Source organism: Dinoponera quadriceps, unplaced genomic scaffold, assembly GCF_001313825.1.
Source record: "Dinoponera quadriceps isolate SergipeBrazil2010 unplaced genomic scaffold, ASM131382v1 scaffold367, whole genome shotgun sequence".
NCBI lineage: Eukaryota > Metazoa > Arthropoda > Insecta > Hymenoptera > Formicidae > Dinoponera > Dinoponera quadriceps.
In genome coordinates, this window is record NW_014554712.1 from 183,025 (window position 1) to 202,747 (window position 19,723).

A 19,723-nucleotide genomic window follows, 5' to 3' on the forward strand; every position below is an offset into this window, starting at 1 on the left:
AGAAAGAGAGAGAGAGCGGCTCGGCTTCACACGAGGATTGATTCGTCGTTCCTCCTCGACCTCTTCTACTTCGGTAGAAGACTCCTCGGGCGCGTCGTCTTCGGGCAAACGCGTCACCGCCGCATCGCGCGCGCGTAGCACGCAGTGCCGAAACGCAGCGGGATAAGCGGTGTAACAAAGAAGCGGCGGCGGTTCTCTCGCTGCTACCCGGCGTGAGAGGAGCCGATCGATCATTAACCCGACCGTAGAGCAGCCCGGCGGCCGCGCGTCGTCTCGTGACTCGCCCCGCGTGTGCACGTAGCCGGTCGCGCGCACTTTCGCACATCCTTCCCCGAAGACGTCCTACGAGAGAAAGAGGAGCCGATCGTGTGCACCCTGCTACGATTTCTCGATCGGGGCATCGACGTACCTGCGATTTCGAGTCGCGGCGCACGGACCACGGGAGAGAAGAAGAAGAAGCAGTCGGAAGGTAGAGAGAGAAAGAGAGAGGCAGCGTAGGGTGTGCGTGTCAGAGAAGAGAGAGAGAGAGGAGAGCAAGTAGAAAAGACCAGAAGCGAAGGAAGGTTAGAGAGGGGGAAGAGATAGCGCGGTGGAGAGGAGAGGATAGCAGACAGAGAGAGTCGAGAACGGGAGACAGGGACGGGTGATAGTAAAGGAGAGAGGTAGGGCGAACGAACGAACGAGCGAGAAAGAGAGAGAGAGAGAGCGAGAGATATCCTGAAAGAACGGCAGAGGGAGCGAACGAGAAAGACCGAGAGGGGGAAAGAAAGAGAGAGAAAGACACAGTGAGGGAGAGAGGGAAGCAGCGTTGGTGCGAGTGAGCGAGCAACCAACGCGCTGGTGACAGAAAGACGGACCGACAGACGGACGCCGCTTCCCCTCCGCGCTCACGCCAGTCGGTCGCGCGTTACCAAGCTAAGTGGATGGGCTCGCGAGTGCGCTCCCGTTGAAAAAGTTCTCTCTTAACCCGTCACGGCGCACGAGAGAGGCCGCCAGTACTCTCTCTTCCTACGCACGCACGCACGCATACACGGTGTACCTATCCGCGCGTTCTCTCCCCGTCTCGTGGTGAACACGCGCGCCTCGTCTCGCTTGTTAACGTACGGAACCTGTGAGAGAAGGAGAGAGAGAGACGCCGTAGTCGCGCATCGTGCCATCAGAGGACCAGCCCTCAGGATCATCTCGAGGGATCGACCTGACGGATTTATAACGTATAAAGTGTGCGCCGCCGCCGTTGCTTTCTCGCCACGAAGGAGATTTTTCGGGGCACTCGTCGCTCCGTTTTTTTACGAGAGTCGAGAGGTGAGTACCATCAGACAGGTGACGAGCGGTCGGTGCGCCGAATCCTCCGATTTTGTCCTTCGTCCCTTTTCGAACAAATTTGTGACAATGCAACGACGGAGTAACTGTTGCGCGTCCACGAAAGTTTTTCGCCGGCGCGCGCGTGCGTACGTGCCGGGGCTGGCCGGTCGCATATGTCCTCATTTCGCCCTGACGATTTTCTCGCCGGGAAAAGGCAGCCATTAATCGTCGTCTCTCGCGCGCCGGAAAACGTCACAACGTCGGGTGCAATCGCCGCTGCACAGTCGCGGCGTTCGGATTTCAACTGTACCCCCCGCGCCATTTTGGAAATGGGCAAGCCGGAGCGGCGGCAATCGATATAGCGGACGGCGCCAGCCTGCGAGGGAGACCTCGAGGACGTCCCGCGTTCTCGTAGCCCGTCCTTCCCGAGAACGAGCTCCGCGCGCGCCCTTCGGATTCCAGCCGCGCCGACCGAACCGGCGAGCTTTCCGGAATTCGCATGAGCGAGCCGTGACCGAGCGAACGGACGAGCGAGATCCCCTCGGAGAACGTGGCGGCGACCGACCGGTCGTTACGCCATCTTGATTCTGTGCCCCACCATCTGCTCGATGGTCGTACTTAACCCCCGAACGATCGAACTGTACGTACGGCGCGATTTCCAGCCGACCTTTTCCGTCGTTCGATCCGAGAGCGCGAAATCGCCCGATCCCTCTTACTCTCTTGTGACATATAACATTCTACAAAATCAAATCTCGCGATTATATCCCGGCACAACCGCCTCTCACCCGTACAAAGTCATTTATTTAAGAGCCCTTGGATTCTTATCAGCTTATTCGCTGTCGATGAATATCGGCCACTACAATTGTTGGTTATTCATTTTTTCGCTCTCTTTGTGTCTTGTCTTCGTATTGTATTTATTCTATGTATTGTATTATCCTTGAGGGAGCTCTACCCCAGAGCGTACGATATATTTGGGCGGAGCGGCGTTATTAACAGTCGCCCTCGGGAGGAAAGGGGTGTCGGCTCTGTGGAAGTTGAATTTCATTTAACATTTAATCGCTCTCACCCTCTCGCAGTGCCGTGTTCAGCATTAAAGAAATTAAAGATCCGACGTTATGACGAAATGACTATTCGAGCAGCAGACCACTATAGGAATTTTTTTCACGCCGCGTCAGCCAAGTTTCCCGCGGCGATCTCGAGAAATCTATTGTTCGATCGTGGATTTGCTCTTTGCGATCGCTAGAACGAATAAAGAATAAAGAAAGCGCGATTTGGGGAGGGGCGAAGGAGAACGAAAGAGAAAGAGAGGGGCTAGGATGCGCGCTCTTGCCAACTTGGTGTCTTCGACGGTCGACGCTGCCCGGTCTGTCTTCCCCCCTTTTTTTTTCCATTCTTTTACCTTTGTGCCGATTTTGCATAGCAGGCCTTTACCTGCTGCGCGCGCGCGCTCTCGCTTAGAACGCAGTCAAGGCTTCCACAGAAGCGATTGTTGTCGCTCGGGGAACGGCGGTCGCGGCCCGGTTGAAAGGCCTCGAGAAAATTTCTCGGTCTGCGTAAACCGTTCATCCGGGGAAACTCGTCTCGGTGTTTTTCCTACCGGCCGGCGATTTTCGTCCTTCGAGAGATATCTCACCTTTTTCTCCTTTTTTTTCGTCCAGCCGTCTCGACGACCCTTCCCGACAGGTGGGATATCTCCGTCATTACGTCATTTCGCTCGCTACGCGTACGATGCACCGATATTCCAACCGCCGGTACTAAGTAACTCCGGCGGAAATACGTTCGATCGCCGATCGAAGTCAACTACGTCGCTTCGCCGATTAACCATGAGCATTGTATGCAGATGTCCGACGCGACGTCGCCTTCCGTCGAAGTTTTCCGCGACTGGGCGGCGCGCGCCGTTACCGCGGAGCGCGCGCGTGGCATTTGCGCGCGCGACCTGCATTGTGGTGCACCTGCACCGGTGAGGACACACGTTGACCGGTTCGCTCGATCATGGCTCCCGTCAAACGCGCTTCTTTCGCGCGAAATGCGACTGACTCCTTTCCCGGCGTTACTCGTGGCCGCTCCTCCTCGTTGCAACGCGGTAACCCGCGCCGCCCCGCTTGTTGCCGGCTCGCGATCGGCAGCAACCAGTTTCAGCAACGACGGCTCCGCGCGCCGTCCGCGCGATAACGGGTCGTTAACTTGCCCACATCTGCCTTTCTCTCGTTCGCGCACGAAGCGCGCGCGCGCACAGGCTCCGAGGGAAAGAGCGGCTTTATTCTGGTCGCGCGTTCAATGCGATCTACCCGATCCGCTTAAGATCGGGCGCGATCTTCGGGACTCGGCGATCTGTCGTTTATGTTGCAACAATTGCCACGATCCAAAAAAATTATTTGGAATTGATCGGGTCATTAATGGAAGGTCTACTTTTTCCTTGTCTGTGTGGAGTGACACATCCTCGAAGAAATTTTCCCCGATATTCTTATATTATTTTTCTTATATTATATTATCTTATATTATATTTCCAAATAAGTTATCCACTATAAAGTATTACGAGATGATTGGGAGTTCCATTTTTATCCCAAGCATAAGATGAAGTTACTTTTCCTTGATGTTGATTGGTTGTGCGATGCGGTTTGCTTCGTGTCGCGTTTGCGACTGTCTCGTTCGAGTTCCTGTGATAAGAGTTGCGACAAACGACACCGTCATTTATGACTCAGGCGCTTTATTTTTCTGATTAACTTGTGGTTTAGGCTTAATCTGATGATAACGCAAACATTATATTTGTTTGTTCATGGTTAATCATTAAAATGTGGAAACTTTTAGATTTTTAAACTATTGTAAAACCATCACAATTCAATGATTAACTATGAGTAGGAAAACACGATTTTTGCATTATCGTCAATTTAAATTTAAGCCACGAGTTAATCAGAAAATGAAAAACCGAGCCTTTGTGATAGAAACATCATTTTTCTTGTCAACAGATTTTAGTCTGGTGCTCATTTCATCACACTGAAATTCATTTTTATATAATAATAATCAGCTGAATAACGCGCACATTTGTGTCGGTCTTAAAATTAGTTTCATAAAATTTAGATTGAATCCACTGCGCTTTCCTTTAATATGGACAGCTGAGAGCTATCAAATTAACCCATATAGCAGAAGTGTGTGTGTGTGTGTGTATATGCGCTGAAAATGCTTCTCATATATTTTGTTCAATCTCGTAGTGTGAAATGAAAACCAGAAAGAATCTTTGGAAAAACGTTGAGAGTGACAAAATAGGATCTGTTTATGAGTCTTTCGCTCAGAGAATCTATATTTGAAACATCACACTTCTAATCCAGAACCAGCGTTAGACTTCTTCTCAGCTGAAATCCAAAATTCTCTCTGGGGAAATCATATTAGATCCCCAATTAAGTCGCGAGAAATTTGCCACGCGTCGATCGATCGCTTTTTCCCTGCCGTCGAAATCGCGTCTCCGTCGCATTTAGCGTTTACCTGCGCTTTTTAGAATCCGCTTCCAGGCGCTTTCGATCCTTCTGATCGCGTTCTGGTCGCGTGTTTACACGGGCGAAGGGTGCACGCGCCGCGCGACCGGGCCAAAAATAGCAGCCGCGCGTTGGCCCGGATATGCGCGCATTTTTCCATCCCGCGTGTCCCCGCGCTAACTTTTTCCCCGTTTGCCCTTATGACGCCGACGGTTTTCAGCACGAGCACGTGCGCGTGTGCTGCTCACGCATGCGGGACACGCGTCCGCCCGCGTACGGGCTGCTGCCGCTCGACACCCATTCTTTCACGCCGCCGCGTTATTCTCAATTTCGACAACGGCTGATGAGAAGGAGAGCAGATGTCCTTTTTTTCTCGCGGGCGAAACGGGGTCAGTACAATGTGGAAGAATAAAGATGAGGAACGGAGACGAAAAATAGTGACGCAAGAATACAGCCCGCGCGGTACGCCTGTATTTCCGACTAATCGCGGCGTCAGAAACACAGCCAAAGCGGGGGCCGCTTCAATACACCGTAGAATCGTTCTCTCGTCCCTTTGTCACATCTGCCTTCTGATTGGTAGTCATTCTTACGGTCGTTATCTTTATTTTTATCAGTAACATTATGGCGGTGTGTCTCTTATTCTCTTGTACTTCTTAGTTTCTTGTTTCTCTTCGCCCGACGGTTCCTAGCCGGCCAGACCGTCGAATTAATAGACGTGTCTGGGGGCGAGGAAATAATGGCTGATTGATTGGACACACGTCGACGTACGGACGGATATATACGCGCAAGGCACGCCACACACACACACGCACTGGGTGCCCGTGGGAATTGGGGGACAGACGCACTCTCGCGCGGTGCCATGGAAAGGAATTTTTTGTTTATCGCGGAGAGTGCGCGTGTCCCTCGGAGCACCGGATGAGTCAGCGGATGTGACATCGAGTTGACGGAGTGTTGAGTCAGGTTGCGGCGGAACATCGATCTCTCGCGGTTTATCTCGATCGGGGGGATAAAGTAAACCGCTTTCGCGGGAGGCGCTGTGCGCGACGCGCGCACCGAGTCATTACCGGACATTATCTCGATCCACCGCGTCTTAATTGCCACGTAAATAATACGCACCGTCGCGCGCGCACGTATTCTCACAAATACAAAGAAAGCAGCAGCGCCGCGACTAATCCTGCCGAATCACCATGCGCATTGACGACATTAGCAGCGGCCTCTTCGCGGGGAGAGAAGAGGGGCCCTCCGACAAGAGGCGCGTAAAAACGGACGGAATACATTCCGCGGGCGAATCCGCAGACGAGGCGAGCCTCTCCCCCGAAGCGATCGAAAACGCCGCGCGCACGAACACGCGAGTCATCAATGCCTACTTATGCACCTGCGCGCGCAGCCTTGAAATCGCCGCGAGACATCCAATTTTCCGGCCGCCTCGTCGTCGCCGTGCTTTCATTATAATCCCATAAAAGCCCGCCCCGATGCACGTACCCTCGCCCGGCATATACGCTGCTTATCGCTTGGCGTTATCGCCGGAGTGGAATTCTCTTGCACATCGCCGCCGACTCTCTCTCTCTCTCTCTCTCTCTCTCTCGTCGTTATATCGTCGTTATATCGTCGTTAACGCTTTAATAGACGGCATCGACCTTTGAATGCGCTTATTAATCAATTGAGCGATACGCTCGAAAGAAATCTCGCCGCTCATTATGCTTCCTTCCTCGCCAGTGGTCTTCCTTGTCCGTCCCGAACTAAGTGGATAACATCGGACGCGACGATAACGCGTGGAAAGAGAGAGAAAAGAAAGATTATCGTCCGGCCGCACGCATCATTTCGCAAAGCGCGTTTCACCTTTCGTTCGGCGGGGCTGTCTTACCTGCCCGTTCGCCGCGCTGCTGAATCGCGATTGCACCCACGTACATGAAAAGAGCGCGAACCTATCTCCTCCGAGGTATCGCGCGCGTTCGCTGCCGGTGCGGCTGCACCGACTCGTACCGCCTGCATATTCAGTACGCCTTTTCGCTTCGTGCATTTCCATCTCCGCGGCCTCGAGCGGCGCAACGTTGTTTCGCAACGCGCGCTCGCGAGAGGAACTATTTATTTCAGGAAAGGACGCGTCGTAAAAATCGCAACGTTCCGTCGTTGATTTCTTAAAGCCCTCCTCCCCCTCTCCCCCGAGTGTCTGATGTTGTTCCCCCTTACCCCTTCCTTTTTTTCATATGCTTTTGTTGTACAGTATGCACTGTTGATCAATGATTGTGCGGGATTGTGCCCGTGGCATACAGATTGCCGCAATCGTACACGTAAGACGTGAACTTAAGCCGAGGAGGATATTAATCGGTCGAAATAATTCTGGTTACTTCTGCGCACAGCCGAAAGGGGAGTGTCGATAAAGTCGTTTTCCTGTCCAAGCCAGATCTTTTAGAAATTATGTCGGCTTGGTAATACAAGCTCCAAGTATTCTTAAATTATTTAAAAACAATTGTTTTCTTGATCACGTTATGCCGGGACAAAGAGCACTTGTATAAAAAAATTCCAAGGAATTCCATATTCTTTTATGTCTGTAAATATTGTAAATTTGTAGTATGTTGAAGAAGAAATAGATAAAAACAGGCTTAAACTAACAAACGAACGTAACTTGCGAAGATTTTGCGGAGGCGGGAAAGCAAATGGTTTAATTGGCGCACACTTCCGTTATCGTCACTTTTGTCGTCCTTTTTGACTGGATGAACCTAAAATAAATATCCCAATTCAGGTTTTACGTCTTACGTTTACAATTACGTCAATTTGTGTGTGTGCGCGAGGATTCTTAGAAAACCAACATCGTCGGGAATGCAGCGCTTCGGCGACACCAACGCGCATTGTCGTTCCGAGCGAACGCAATTGCGATCTTATCAATCGCACCGTTCCGCGAGTGAATCAACGACGGAAACCCCGTCGTGCTATGGAGGATCGCTTTGTACGGGGTCGTTGGTGCAGCTCTGTTCGGAGCGCTTGGCCCAATAATAATCACGGTTCGCGATTTATCATCGTGCGCGATACGCGTTACGTGCCGCGCTTCGAAACGTGCAAAAATATTTGCTAAATTATCGCCGCTCTTACGCAAGATGTCTTACATTATACCGGTTCTCGCGGCGGTTTTCTCTCTCTCTCTCTCTCTCTCTCTCTCTCTCTCTCTCTCTCGGTGAACGTTGTAAGCGGTCCAGCTGATAGGACCGCGCGCCAACATTGTTAATACGAAAAACATGACACGTCAGAGATTCCGAGCACAAAGAAAAATAAATAGCAACGGGAGCGCATGAATACTCCGTTGCAGTGTCAACGAAGAAGCCTTTCTTTCTCTCTCTCCCTCTCTCTCTCTCTCTTTTTTCTCTGTCATTCGGATCGGCATATCTCTTTCTCTCGGGTCGCGGTGAATTTCCTTTCTTCGCGAGAAGTCTATTTTTATCACGGGGAGCTTCGAACCGAGGAGAATGTCCCCGAGAGTGTCTCGCATTCATTCTTTCGCGCGCGGAACGCACGCGATATTCGGCGTGTGTTGTGTTCGGCGGGGAGACCGCGCCTCCGATTGCTGAGAACGTTTATCGCGCGATGCAGAGCCTTGCGGTGTCACCCGCGACGATACTGCACCTCTAAATATAGTGCCGCGATACGCGTCGTGACCTTCCTCTGTGGCCGGAAATTCGCGGTCCTATTATTGTAATCAAGCCGAAGCGTACGCGAAGATAGTTAGAGAGAGAGAGAGAGAGAGCCTTGAGGAGAGGCGCTGCCTTTGCCGGCGCGCGATTTTCCGTTTCCCACCGTCTTTCCCGTTATAGATCGACACGTGTGTGCGTGCTCGGCCACTTCTCGGATGCGCGTTAGCGCTATTTCTCACTGCGCAAGGCGCGAAAGAGGCCTACGCGCGCGCGCGTTACGGCCGAGTTCTCCACATGTGCGTACACGAGTGATGGAATAACATAAATGTTTGTCGAAACCCTTCCTGCTCTAATATAGCAGCCTACTAATTATATCCCCTTTCTCTATTTTTACGAGCTCCCCGACGACGATTCTTCCGGCTCTACACGGGCTCGACCGAGGGACTTTCAGGAAGCGTAGTCAGCGCCTATCTTTCCCCGGGATGTACGATATGATCGATCGCGCGTGGGCGGAGGGTGCGCGTATCCGCGATTTTTCCGCGATGCGTCATTGCGTCCGGCGAGGTTACGAGAGAATTACTTCTCGCAGGCTACTAATTCGCCGATCGAGGAAGAAATAAGGACGAAACGAAGCGGAACGTCAGCAGTTACGCGCTCTCCCTCTCGACGAAGCTCGTGCGCCGCGCTTCCTTTGTGCGGAACCCATTACGATTTGTTCCTGAAAATTTGGCTACAACGGAGAGAGAGAGAGAGAGAGAGGGGGGGGTGCACGCCATTCGTTAGTACATAGGGGTGGCATTGTGCTCCATTATTGGGGTAAAGGCGTTGGGATAACGGCTCCATTGTGGAGGACTGTGTCTCCATCGATGGGGACGATTTATATTTCGTGACATCGTAATATCCACTTATGGTCCTCGCGGATTTAGCAGTTTTACTATATTTCACGATAAGCCGCGCGATCGCTCAACATCTTAATCTCTGTCAGTTCCATAACTCATTGCGTTGCCATTTATCTGGCGGATTCGTAGGACGTAAATGTATATGTTAAGGTAGTTGATCCGTAGAGTACCGGATTTTCAATGACAAATCTAAAAGGCTCTGAGTTTATTTACCGAGAAAAAAAAATATTTTCCTATAACTACTTAATTACCTATAAATAAACGTTAAGTCTGTAATAAGTGTATAAATATGCAGCTAAAATTTTAAAAGGATTCCTCAGAAAATGGTTCGACGGACCAGTATTACCTTACGGTCTACATTCGGGAAGGCACGCACGTATACGTTGCAATTTGATTTGCAAAATGTCGTCGAATTTTCATTCGTTGTTACGAAATAATGAGATCAAGATCGGGTTTGTGTGATTAACGTACAACAGCTCTCAAAGAGCACAGCGTCTGCGAGATGTTAGTCCGACACGGTCGTGTTAACCGAGTTTCGTATCGGACTCCGTTACTGGGCGAGTGTTAAAAATCACGCGACCGAAGCCGCCGTGCGGGACTCTCACGGAGGTGACAATATTGTGTCATCGGCGTTTCCGACTTGTAACATGTCACCGCAACCGGCGGTGAGATGCACGCGCAAGCGAGCAGCAGCTGGCGCAAGCGTGGTGAGCATCGGTGCATGCAGCAGCAACTCGAAGTGCAATGCACCGTGAATAGGCTGCCTAGAAACAAATGCCATTATACGGCGACAGTGATATACCTATAACGCGCGCGCTTCGTGGTTCCGACTTGGCTCTCTCTCTTTCTCTCTCTCTCTCTCTCTCGCTCGCATTGACGCGCGCAAAAAGAAATACCCCCGCCGCAGAGAGTCGACTTACGTTTTCCACGTTACCCCCTCGTCGTTCAATTAGCGCTCGACACGTAACTGTCCGATCGTCGACTTTTATTCGCGCCGCAACTCGGCGACTCCGACGCGTACGGCCGTCCTCTGGATAGAAAATTACACGATTTTCAACCTTGTACGTAAGTTGCGCTCTTTTTAGCCGAATCAGTGAAAATGTCACCGAGTAAAACAGTATTGTATCGATCATCAGTGAGTATTCGTTATATTTTTAGTTGGAAACACCCGCCACAATTTTGTTCTTATGTGTATATATTTAGTCCTATAATAGACGTATGCACTAAGCCTTTGGTTTTTTTACTCTAAGTACTAAATTGTAACGTAGTTTCTAGCAAAAAGCGTTTCCAGCATTACCAGACGTCGCCAATTCCCAAGGTTTAAGCGTTACTTTGCGACTTTTGGGAAACGCCTTTTACCAGAAATTACACATAGCAATTTACAACTTTATTGCTTCGAGCAAAAGTCTAAAATCTCGCTGCACCTATTGTGGACCCCGACTTAAGGTTGAAAATTGTATAATTTTCAATCTAGGGAGTGGTACGGCATATATGACGCCGACTGTACGTCGGGAAACGAGCCGTTAGAAAGCGGTTTTTGCGTGATGACGATCGCCGCGTCAATGAAACTTTTTCTTAATGAGAAGGACGCGGTGAAGTTCGAAGGGCGGTTGGGGAGCTGCATCATCGCGTTCTCGGAATTTTCACCCGCAATCGGAACGTGAAACGGGCCAATAAGTCGCATCGATATCTATGAACGAAGTGAGGGCAGAAATAAACGACGAAATGCCAGAGATACGCGGTCGATACCTGTCGCGAGGCGGCCTGCTTATATCCCGAGTGCATAGCGCTTAATCCAATTTCAGACTGCTGATAGGAGTTACCGACTCTTGGAGCACGCGCTATCTCTCTCTCTCTCTCTCTCTCTTTCTCGATTCAACCTTACATTACATTCACGCGAGGTGTCGGAACGAGGAGAAACGCTTAAAAGATCATTAGATATACGGGTCACGAGCCACTTTATACATAGTAAGCGGATTCTGTGCGTCGATGTGAGGGACCGTGATAATGCATTTACCTGTTTATTTTCTCGTCTTTATCGCGATCAAGCTGTCCGTCGGTATTCCCAATTACCTCGTAAGGATTTTGCTCTTTCAGTCGAGATATATGATGTCGCGCACATGCTTACACGTGACAGAAAGCCGCTTGTTAATATTAATTCGAACGTCCGGAAAAAGGTTTATAGTGACAAGAGGTAATAGAATATTCTATCCCCTTACTTCTGAGGAAAATGACAAAAGTTTATCAAATATTAAGAGAAAGTAAGATATACCTTATTAACTAAAATAAACGGATCTGAACCGGTCCTTTCTCGCTTGCTGTTAAGAGAGGAAAAAATTGAATGCCTCACAGTGAAATGTCTGTTACAAGAATATCGAGCCAAAATCGACGGGGGGAAACGCATAATAAGATGAAGTTTGCGATTCACTCGGCATTCTCTCCGAGTATATCCCGAATATTTACCCCGAAAAATCCAGGAGACAGCGTGGCGTTCGAATCGATTCTCCCCCTGGACCTTCCTTTTCGACAAGCGCACAAAGGACGACCTCACCTAACATTGTCACGACCGGCAGATGCGATACGCATCACGGTCGTCAGCTGCTCGCTTGCTCCCCTGCCTTCCCGCTCTCTCCACGCACTTACGCACGCACGCAACGGGCGGCAGCGAGCCACGTGGTCGTTTAAATGCGCGCTGACGCGCGCCAACAAGCGGCGAGAGCTTAGCTGCTTAGCGCTTCGCCACTCCGCGCCAGTTTTTCGCGGCCGTTCCTTCGGTACAGCGCGCGTTTCCGCTTTTGCGAGTCGCGTAGGCTTGCCGCCACAGCACACCGTTATTCTCTCCTGACGACCGCGCGCGCGTGTCTTATTTTTCTTCGCTCGCGAGGTTAATTAAAGCCACGACGACGACTTATGCTTTTTCCTCCTTACCAGTCTCGTTATTCCGTGAATAAGATCGACCGGGGACTATCGTGCGCCCCTTCGCCGATGATACATGTTCTCGTTGAACTCAGCATCTTTATGAGGTCAGTGCTCCTTTTGAGATACGTGCTCGTAAAAGCGACAAGAAGTTGCGATCTGCGTCGGGTATTTCCTCGGGAGGAACATACGCTCGTATTAAATTGCTGCAAAAGATTCGTCGTGTTCGTCGAGTAAAGTAAGAAAACGAGGTCACCAAAAATTCCGATTTCGAGGGATTGATAATTTTTGCACGGAAGAAAGTGCCAAATTCAAATAATTATTTCGATAGCAAATTTTTACTCGGATTAAATAATTTCACTTCAATAATTTACTTGGTAAATACATTACTTGATCCAAGTGAAAACTTGCTAAGGAATATCGGAATATTGGAGTAATTTACTAGAATTTGGTTTTTTTTTTTTTTTCATACATCTAACGAGGACTTTTCATTCTCCTTTTAATACCTCTAAATTTCCTGCGTGAATTTAATAGAAAAATGACAAGTCCATCGCGTCAACCTGATGTTACGTGTGTTATAGCACATAGATTGTCTGTGACGTAAGAGCAGAATGTACATTACCAGCTTCGGTAATGTCAAGCGACAAAGGTACTTTCTCACACAGGCTTACCGGCTTATCCGCGTTTCTTTCGGCCGAACGCGCATAACGGAAACGAATATACCAGGCGAGAATCCTTGGACGGGACAATGCCTGGTTGTCGTCCGACGGCAGGAACGTTGTGTTTGTTCTTTGTTTTCCCGACTGCACGCGTCTTTCGTACGGTTCATTATCCACTGTTCGATGCGTGCTGTCGCGTGTACTTTCACGACTCGTCGCGACGAGATTCCCGAACCGATGCGCGCGCTGATATTTCCTTCGACGCTGCACCTGCGCTCAATCGCGCACGAAAGTCGCGTCGATATACGTATAAATCTCGCTTATCAGATCGATTCGGGTGCGCGCAGGTGATCGTAAGTTTCGCGCGATTCGCATCGAATCGCAACGCACGGACACCCCGGCTGGCCCTTCTCACCCGGCCTGTTTCTTTCTCTCTCTCTCTCTCTCGCTCGCTCGCTCGTTCGTCATGACGAGAGGTGAGTCCGCGCAGGATCGACCAGTTATCCTCGCGGGTCCGATGTATCTGTTACGGTGAAAGTCGCTCCCGCTTCTCTCGGCGCGCAGCGAGTCGCAATTCACCCGCACACATCGCGAAACGGATGATCTTATCCGCGGCGAAACCGTTGCAAATCGGACGCACGTAACGCTTGTAACTGCATCGAATTATATCGAGCGCGCTCGTACGCGAATTTTACCGCGGCTCACTCTTACTCTCTCGATTCCCCCTCGCGCGTATCAATTTTACCACTCCGGCACGCTCCGGGATGGACTGAACTTGTTCTATTACATCGGAGAAAGAAGTGTTTATTTATTTATACGATGTAATATATTGTCGCAACGCCAACCAATAATGAGTTGTTAAAATCATCCGTTTTCGATTCAGATATATCTCGTATAAGAAAATATATAATTAAAAATTATTCAAGTATTCTAATCCGCTGTCTTGTTCTCGTTGCAGGTCAGTGTAGCTGGATACCACCTGGTAGCCAGGAGGCGAGTGAGATAAAGACAGGTGGCACGGGAAGGTAGAGCCAGCAACGGTAAGAAACGACCAGCAGCATGGGAGCGCGACAGAGCAAGAGGTCCGTGGATATAACGACGACGCCGAAAAAGGAGGGCTTACCCGCCGAAGGAGGCGTCGTCGGCGACGCGGCCGCACCTGGCGACGGCAAGCTCGAGAGGATCGAGGAGGCCGACACGAAGCCTACCACCAACGGCATAGCGCCGCATACGGAGGCAGTCGAGGATAAAGAGAAGGACAAAGATGAGGCCACCGAGAAGGAGAAGGAACCGGTGAGTTATCCTCGATTCTACTTTCCATCGCGCCGATGCGCGTCCGACAATTCATCCGAAATATCCAACTCGGAGGACGAGTGATTTCGAGTTTATTCGTGCGCGAAGTATGCTTCTGGATGCGCTTTGTGGTTTAAAATTAATTAATACGAAGGTACTCTTTGGATTGTAGGCATTTTTAAGGATCGTGGAAAATGCACCGAGAGGTATCACGCGTTTTTACGCAGTAAAAAAATGTTAGAAATTAATAGAAAAATTTTTACAAAGAACGTTTTTTTTTTCTTTTTGACACAAGTACGCGAAGTTTTTTTATTGCGTAAACAAGCGCTTTTTCGATATTTTGTTTTGGGAATTCATATCGACAAGTGAATTTTTCTCGTCGAATTTGAACTCTTGTTTGTGCATCCATGTGTCTCACGTCAAGTTAAGATCGTGTTGGATGCAGGGTCAACTGTTTGCACAGGTGATTATCTTGACTTCGATTCGAGCGATATAATCATGTTTGCGTTCGAAGAGGAGCAAGCTCTGCTTACATCGCTGATTTTTCAGTACTCGGTCGAGTGCGTTTAATACTTCATTAAAACCCGCTCCTCCGTAATTAACGAGCGAGTTAGCGCAGAAGAGATCGTATTGTCGACTCGAATATCCGGCTTCGATGTTTACACATAGTTCTCTTCCTATCGCTGAAAAGCCGGCTTGCAATATACTCGTTCCTTGATTGCGCGCTATCTCGATCGTGTCACGCGTGGAATTATTTTTCTCGGGTACGAGGCAAACTCTTGGCCGCTTTCAACGCCACGCTCACCGACGCGCGGCGCACCGCACTTCGCGGAATGACATTCTCGAATTGCATGACGGTGAATCACTCGTTCAATTATCGAGCAGTTTTTCAATGATCTCGCTCGGATTACGCGGACGGAGCTACAATGGGCACGTGTGCTGAATCACGCGTTCGTTCGCAAAACTCACAAACACTTCGGAGTGTGGAGTCTCATCGAGGCGATTCGTCCGGCGAACGCACGTCGGCGACTCATCAATCTTAATCGATTTGTCAAAACGGCGACATTTTACCTTTCCCAGCCATAGAGACATTCTTTGCCATATTAGCGCTGTTTGTCGGTGACTTTATCATTAAAAAAACATTGCATGAGGTCACAACAACGACAAATCGGGAAACATATATCTCCTAAAATATGTAGAAAGATACAGCAGATAGCCGAGTATCGGCTGTTATCGTCATATCGCGCGAGATATTTCTCGATTACTCGAAACGTCAATTAATATTGTTCTATTACAGAATACAGTTTTCCACATAATCGACGTCGGATTGCGTTTGACGGGGAAGCGCACTCGAACGTTGGTTTGAAAATTACCTGGAGAGAAATCAGTCTAATGAAAATCGTTTCAACCGCAATTAGCACGCAGTGAAAAAAAACAGTTTGTGCTTGTGTTAAAATCGATCCTTGTTAAAATTTTCGTATTAACTTCTTAACATACTCGTATATTAATTTAACACGTTATGTTTATGTTATCTCAATACTTCGGTTTTATTCACCTTGTGTTAAATTAATACAAAAATTCGAGCGGACTGTTTGGGACGCGAAAAGTATGTTAAACCCAACATGAAATTTCACGTGAAATGTGTTAAATTTTTTACCGTGTAGGTCGCAGCGATCACACGTTCAGACTCGCTCTATTTTTCACTTCCTCTTCTGATTAATTCCTCGTACTCGCGAAGAATTACTTAACCGTCAGCGTTAACGAGAAGAGAGCGCGCGGCATGAAGCGGCCGCTTTACGCGGCACGCGAACGCGTTAAGTGACTCACTCGCGACATCCGGGGTTGACTATTCTGAGCGTGACCTAGGCGAAATGTTACCTCGCCGACCGCTGAGAGCGAGCCGCCCTCGATAACGATCGATTTCCCGTTCGCATGGAGAGACAGTGCGGATGAAATCGAAAATTAGCGTTAAACCGCCCGATTATTACCGCCGCTATTTTACCTTTCCATGATTAGTACGTTCCGATCGCTCAATGATCACTCAGCGCGCGATTAGATAGCCGATAATCATCGTGTTACGTAAGACATGACATAAATGGAAAGCCTGGACGCGCTTATCGACGCGAACGATTAATCGCGCATTACGTGTCAACGGATTAACGGCTACAGCTGCCTTTCGTATCAACGAGGCGAAATAATGAAAGCGCGTTAATTTCTGTTCACGTTCAAGATCGCATTTGACGCGATCTGCAAACCATCTTACCATCCATCAAGCCGGTTCTTTTTGGTTGCGCATCGATCTTATTGCGATTAGATTATCTCGGTGTTGCGCGCTCACGACGTCTATGCGATTTACCGTTCCGGCAGTTCGAGTTTCGTGAAACCGCGTTTTCGAAAGTACGCGTCAAATTCCCTGTGTAACAAGCCGGATAGACTTGCCTGATTATCGTGACACGAGATGATCGATGACGGAAATTTTACGATCTTTTTAATCACGTTTGTGAGAAACAAATTTATTATATTGAATCAATTATTAATTTTGCGCCGTATAACTACGTAAAATTTTTGTTATATGATGGAGAAATAAATGTATTGAAAGCTCTATTCAGATATCACGTTTTATGTGATATATTATTCCGAGCAAATTTGGATAACTTTTTCCGTAATTCTATTTCATCATTCTGCGTGTGATAAATACACGGAAAAACCCGGTTCCTCCGACAGAATAGGGATCAGATGAAAACTCGATGACGAAAAATGAAAGCTCGACGACAAAAAGTGGTAAACTCGGTTACCGCGAATGAGAACATTCGTGCGGACATCCAGTTTCATTAAAGCTCGATCGAGACGACTGAAAATAATTGACTGAGTAGAAAATCTTCCTACAGGATTCTTTCTGTTCTTACAACTGAACTCTCGTCCCCAGGTAACCAGGAAAATTCTGTTATACCGATTGGAATTGTGTTTTCCAGGCATGAGAGATAAGAGATAAGAATAATAAGACAAACATGGATGACAAATATAAATATATAAATGTCAATCACTCACAAGGGATGATGCAGTCTTCACAAATCGACCGGTGAAATCGCTGCCAAATTCTTACCAGCCTGTCTGTGAAACTTTCCGTACCGATTTATAAAACTGTGTACTCGCCGAAGTATGGAATCGTGCGATCCGGTCCAGCGCGCGCGCGCGATTTCCAGTGCATTCTCCAACTTTTCCGACTTTCGATTATCCGCGATTCCTCTCGGCGGACTCTTGTCGGCGAGTACGTTTCATAGCGTGTCAATTTCGCACTCGCCCAAGTCAAGTTTCATAAGCGCGGGGTTTATATACGGTTCGAAATACCTCGCCATTTAGATGAAACTCGATATTTCCCCGATTGAGCAAGAATCAAGCGGCGGCAGCTGTCACGCACTAGATACGACGACAGACGCGAGAGAGAGAGAGAAAGAGAAAGAGAGAAAAAAGAGCACTTTACCACCCTTCCGTTGTTTCCTTTCATTTCCCTTCGACAAGTCGTTTCTGTTCCTCCATCCTTCCCTCCTTGATTCTCTCCGTCGGTTTAAGGCGTCATTTACTTCGAGCACTCGAGCGAATGTTTCTCCCTCACGTCGTCTTGAGAAGTCTTTGACTCGAGAGTAACGTAGGAAACTCGTTCTGAGACGATCACCAAGATCTCTCTCTCTCTCCTCTCTCTCTCTCTCTCTCTCTCTTCCAATCAATGATTTCATTTGTAACGTTGCAGCGGTGATGTGTTCTCCGCCGGCGTATCGTCTCGATAGACTTTCTTTCTTTTTTCTTTTTTTAACAAGTAATCGATCTCAGATCCCCTCGAGGATAAAGCTCCGCTGACTACATACACGCGGCCCAAGCAAAGACGCGCGTCGAGATCGCGCGGAAAATCAGGTTGATACGCTGCGTTGAGCCGCGTTTCCCCCGTTATCGCGTCCGTCGGCCCCGGGAATCTATGTCTGTCGTGCGTATCGGCACGATCATTTCCCGACGACGAGCGCTTCCATTATTGGCCAGATAATTGAAACCGCATCGCGCGGCCTGTCGATTCGCGCGTTATCCGCGACTCCTCCCGAGAGAGAGAGAGAGAGAGAGAGTGTGTGTGGCTGTCGATCCGTATGTTGCGATCGTTCGATAAGACGGTGGACCGGAGTGGCACGACGACAGGGACGTGCGCGCTCGTCTGCTCGGAGAAATCGCTCGCGGCGTACGTTGGATTTTTGACAAAAAACGAGAGGATACCGTTTGACTGACTTCGCCGCCTCGCTCGCGCCTCACTCGGGACCGACTCGTTCTCGCGACTAACTGTAACCGCGTGTCTCGCGCATCATCGGCTTCTTCACCGGCGGACATACCTAACTGTCCCAGACGAATAAATCTCCTCCGTCTTCCCCCTCCCCCCCCCCTTTCCTCGCGTTACTATTTCANATGTATTTGCAGGCGACGTGCTGCCGGCCGATATCCGACGATCGTCGATGCGGTTTCGCGCTCGCGTCGTCCTCGCCGTGGCGTCGCAGCTTCTTGTTCCGCGAGTTTTTGCGAGCCGGTCGGAGCGAAGTTCCGCGCGAGAAGATCGGACGGTGTCGCAGAAGTGAGAACCCCACGCCGCCGGGTTCAATATTCTCTCGTCTCCGCGAGAAGTCCGCCTCTTTTTCGGTGTCTTTGTCACTTACCACCGGCTGTTCCAACTCGCCTTTGAATGTCGAATGTGTCGGTCCCCATTAGCATAATTATGCCGAGCGTGTCGCCGTTTACCTCGATTTACCGAGTCGCCAGTACCAATATCGGGCTCCCATCGGTCGTCAAATCGGACGCTTTCTTCGTATGATGCGCGTCCGCGTGTTGCCCTCCCCCCCCCCCCCCCNNNNCCCCCCGATTCTCGCGATCGGCTCTCGGGCGAATCTCTCGTGTTCGATCGAACGTTGCATTTGTTCGACATCCGAGATTATAGCCGCGTCTCATGAATATTCAACCGCTCCCGCACGCTGGCGACGGCTCTATCCGCGATCTTACAAAATCTCCGGGCAGGTGCTCACGATGTACTTAAAAAGTCGACCGGCTACCCCCGTTCCCCCTCCCATTGAACACCTGCCTTGTTCTGTCCTGCTCTGCCCTTAATACGTCGCGCTGATGGCGACGAGTCGGACATGACGCCCCGGTCTTTTTTGAATGGGAATCTGCGATACGATCGCGCGCACGTATTCGCGGAATAAAGTGTATACCGGTGCGGACGGGGACGCTCGTGGCATGCCGCGGTGAGCATGAGCGACCTTGACAGTGGAGCATCTGTCTCGCGGATCGCGGACCAGTTCTTGATAGTGCGATAAACATCCCGCACGCGGGACTCGTCTCTGTATCCCGGAGGGAGAATATTAAAATGTAATATTTACTCGGGGCGTGTACATGGCAACAGATTTGCTTATATTAATTTATATTTGCTTATATTTATTTTATTTATTTTATTTACGCCGAAAAGTGTATGAAGTTTTTTTTTCCAAATGAGAAAATATCAATTTTCTTAAAACTGTAGCTTCACGCTGAAA

General features: G+C 49.3%; 1 protein-coding gene across 2 annotated transcripts in view; it reads left to right on the forward strand.

Annotated features, from left to right (window-relative positions):
* LOC106741053 (proteoglycan 4-like) overlaps positions 1-19,723 on the forward strand; it is a 112,218-nt gene that overhangs the window by 48,378 nt on the left and 44,117 nt on the right. Inside the window, exons 1-2 of one of the 2 annotated variants that reach the window (XM_014612629.1) lie at positions 838-1,302; positions 13,831-14,165. In XM_014612629.1, the coding sequence (XP_014468115.1) occupies positions 13,932-14,165 (234 nt within the window). In that variant the 5' untranslated portion in view covers positions 838-1,302; positions 13,831-13,931. Of the gene's footprint in view, positions 1-837; positions 1,303-13,830; positions 14,166-19,723 lie in introns of those variants that run through there. The other variant, XM_014612630.1, reaches the window with a different exon arrangement.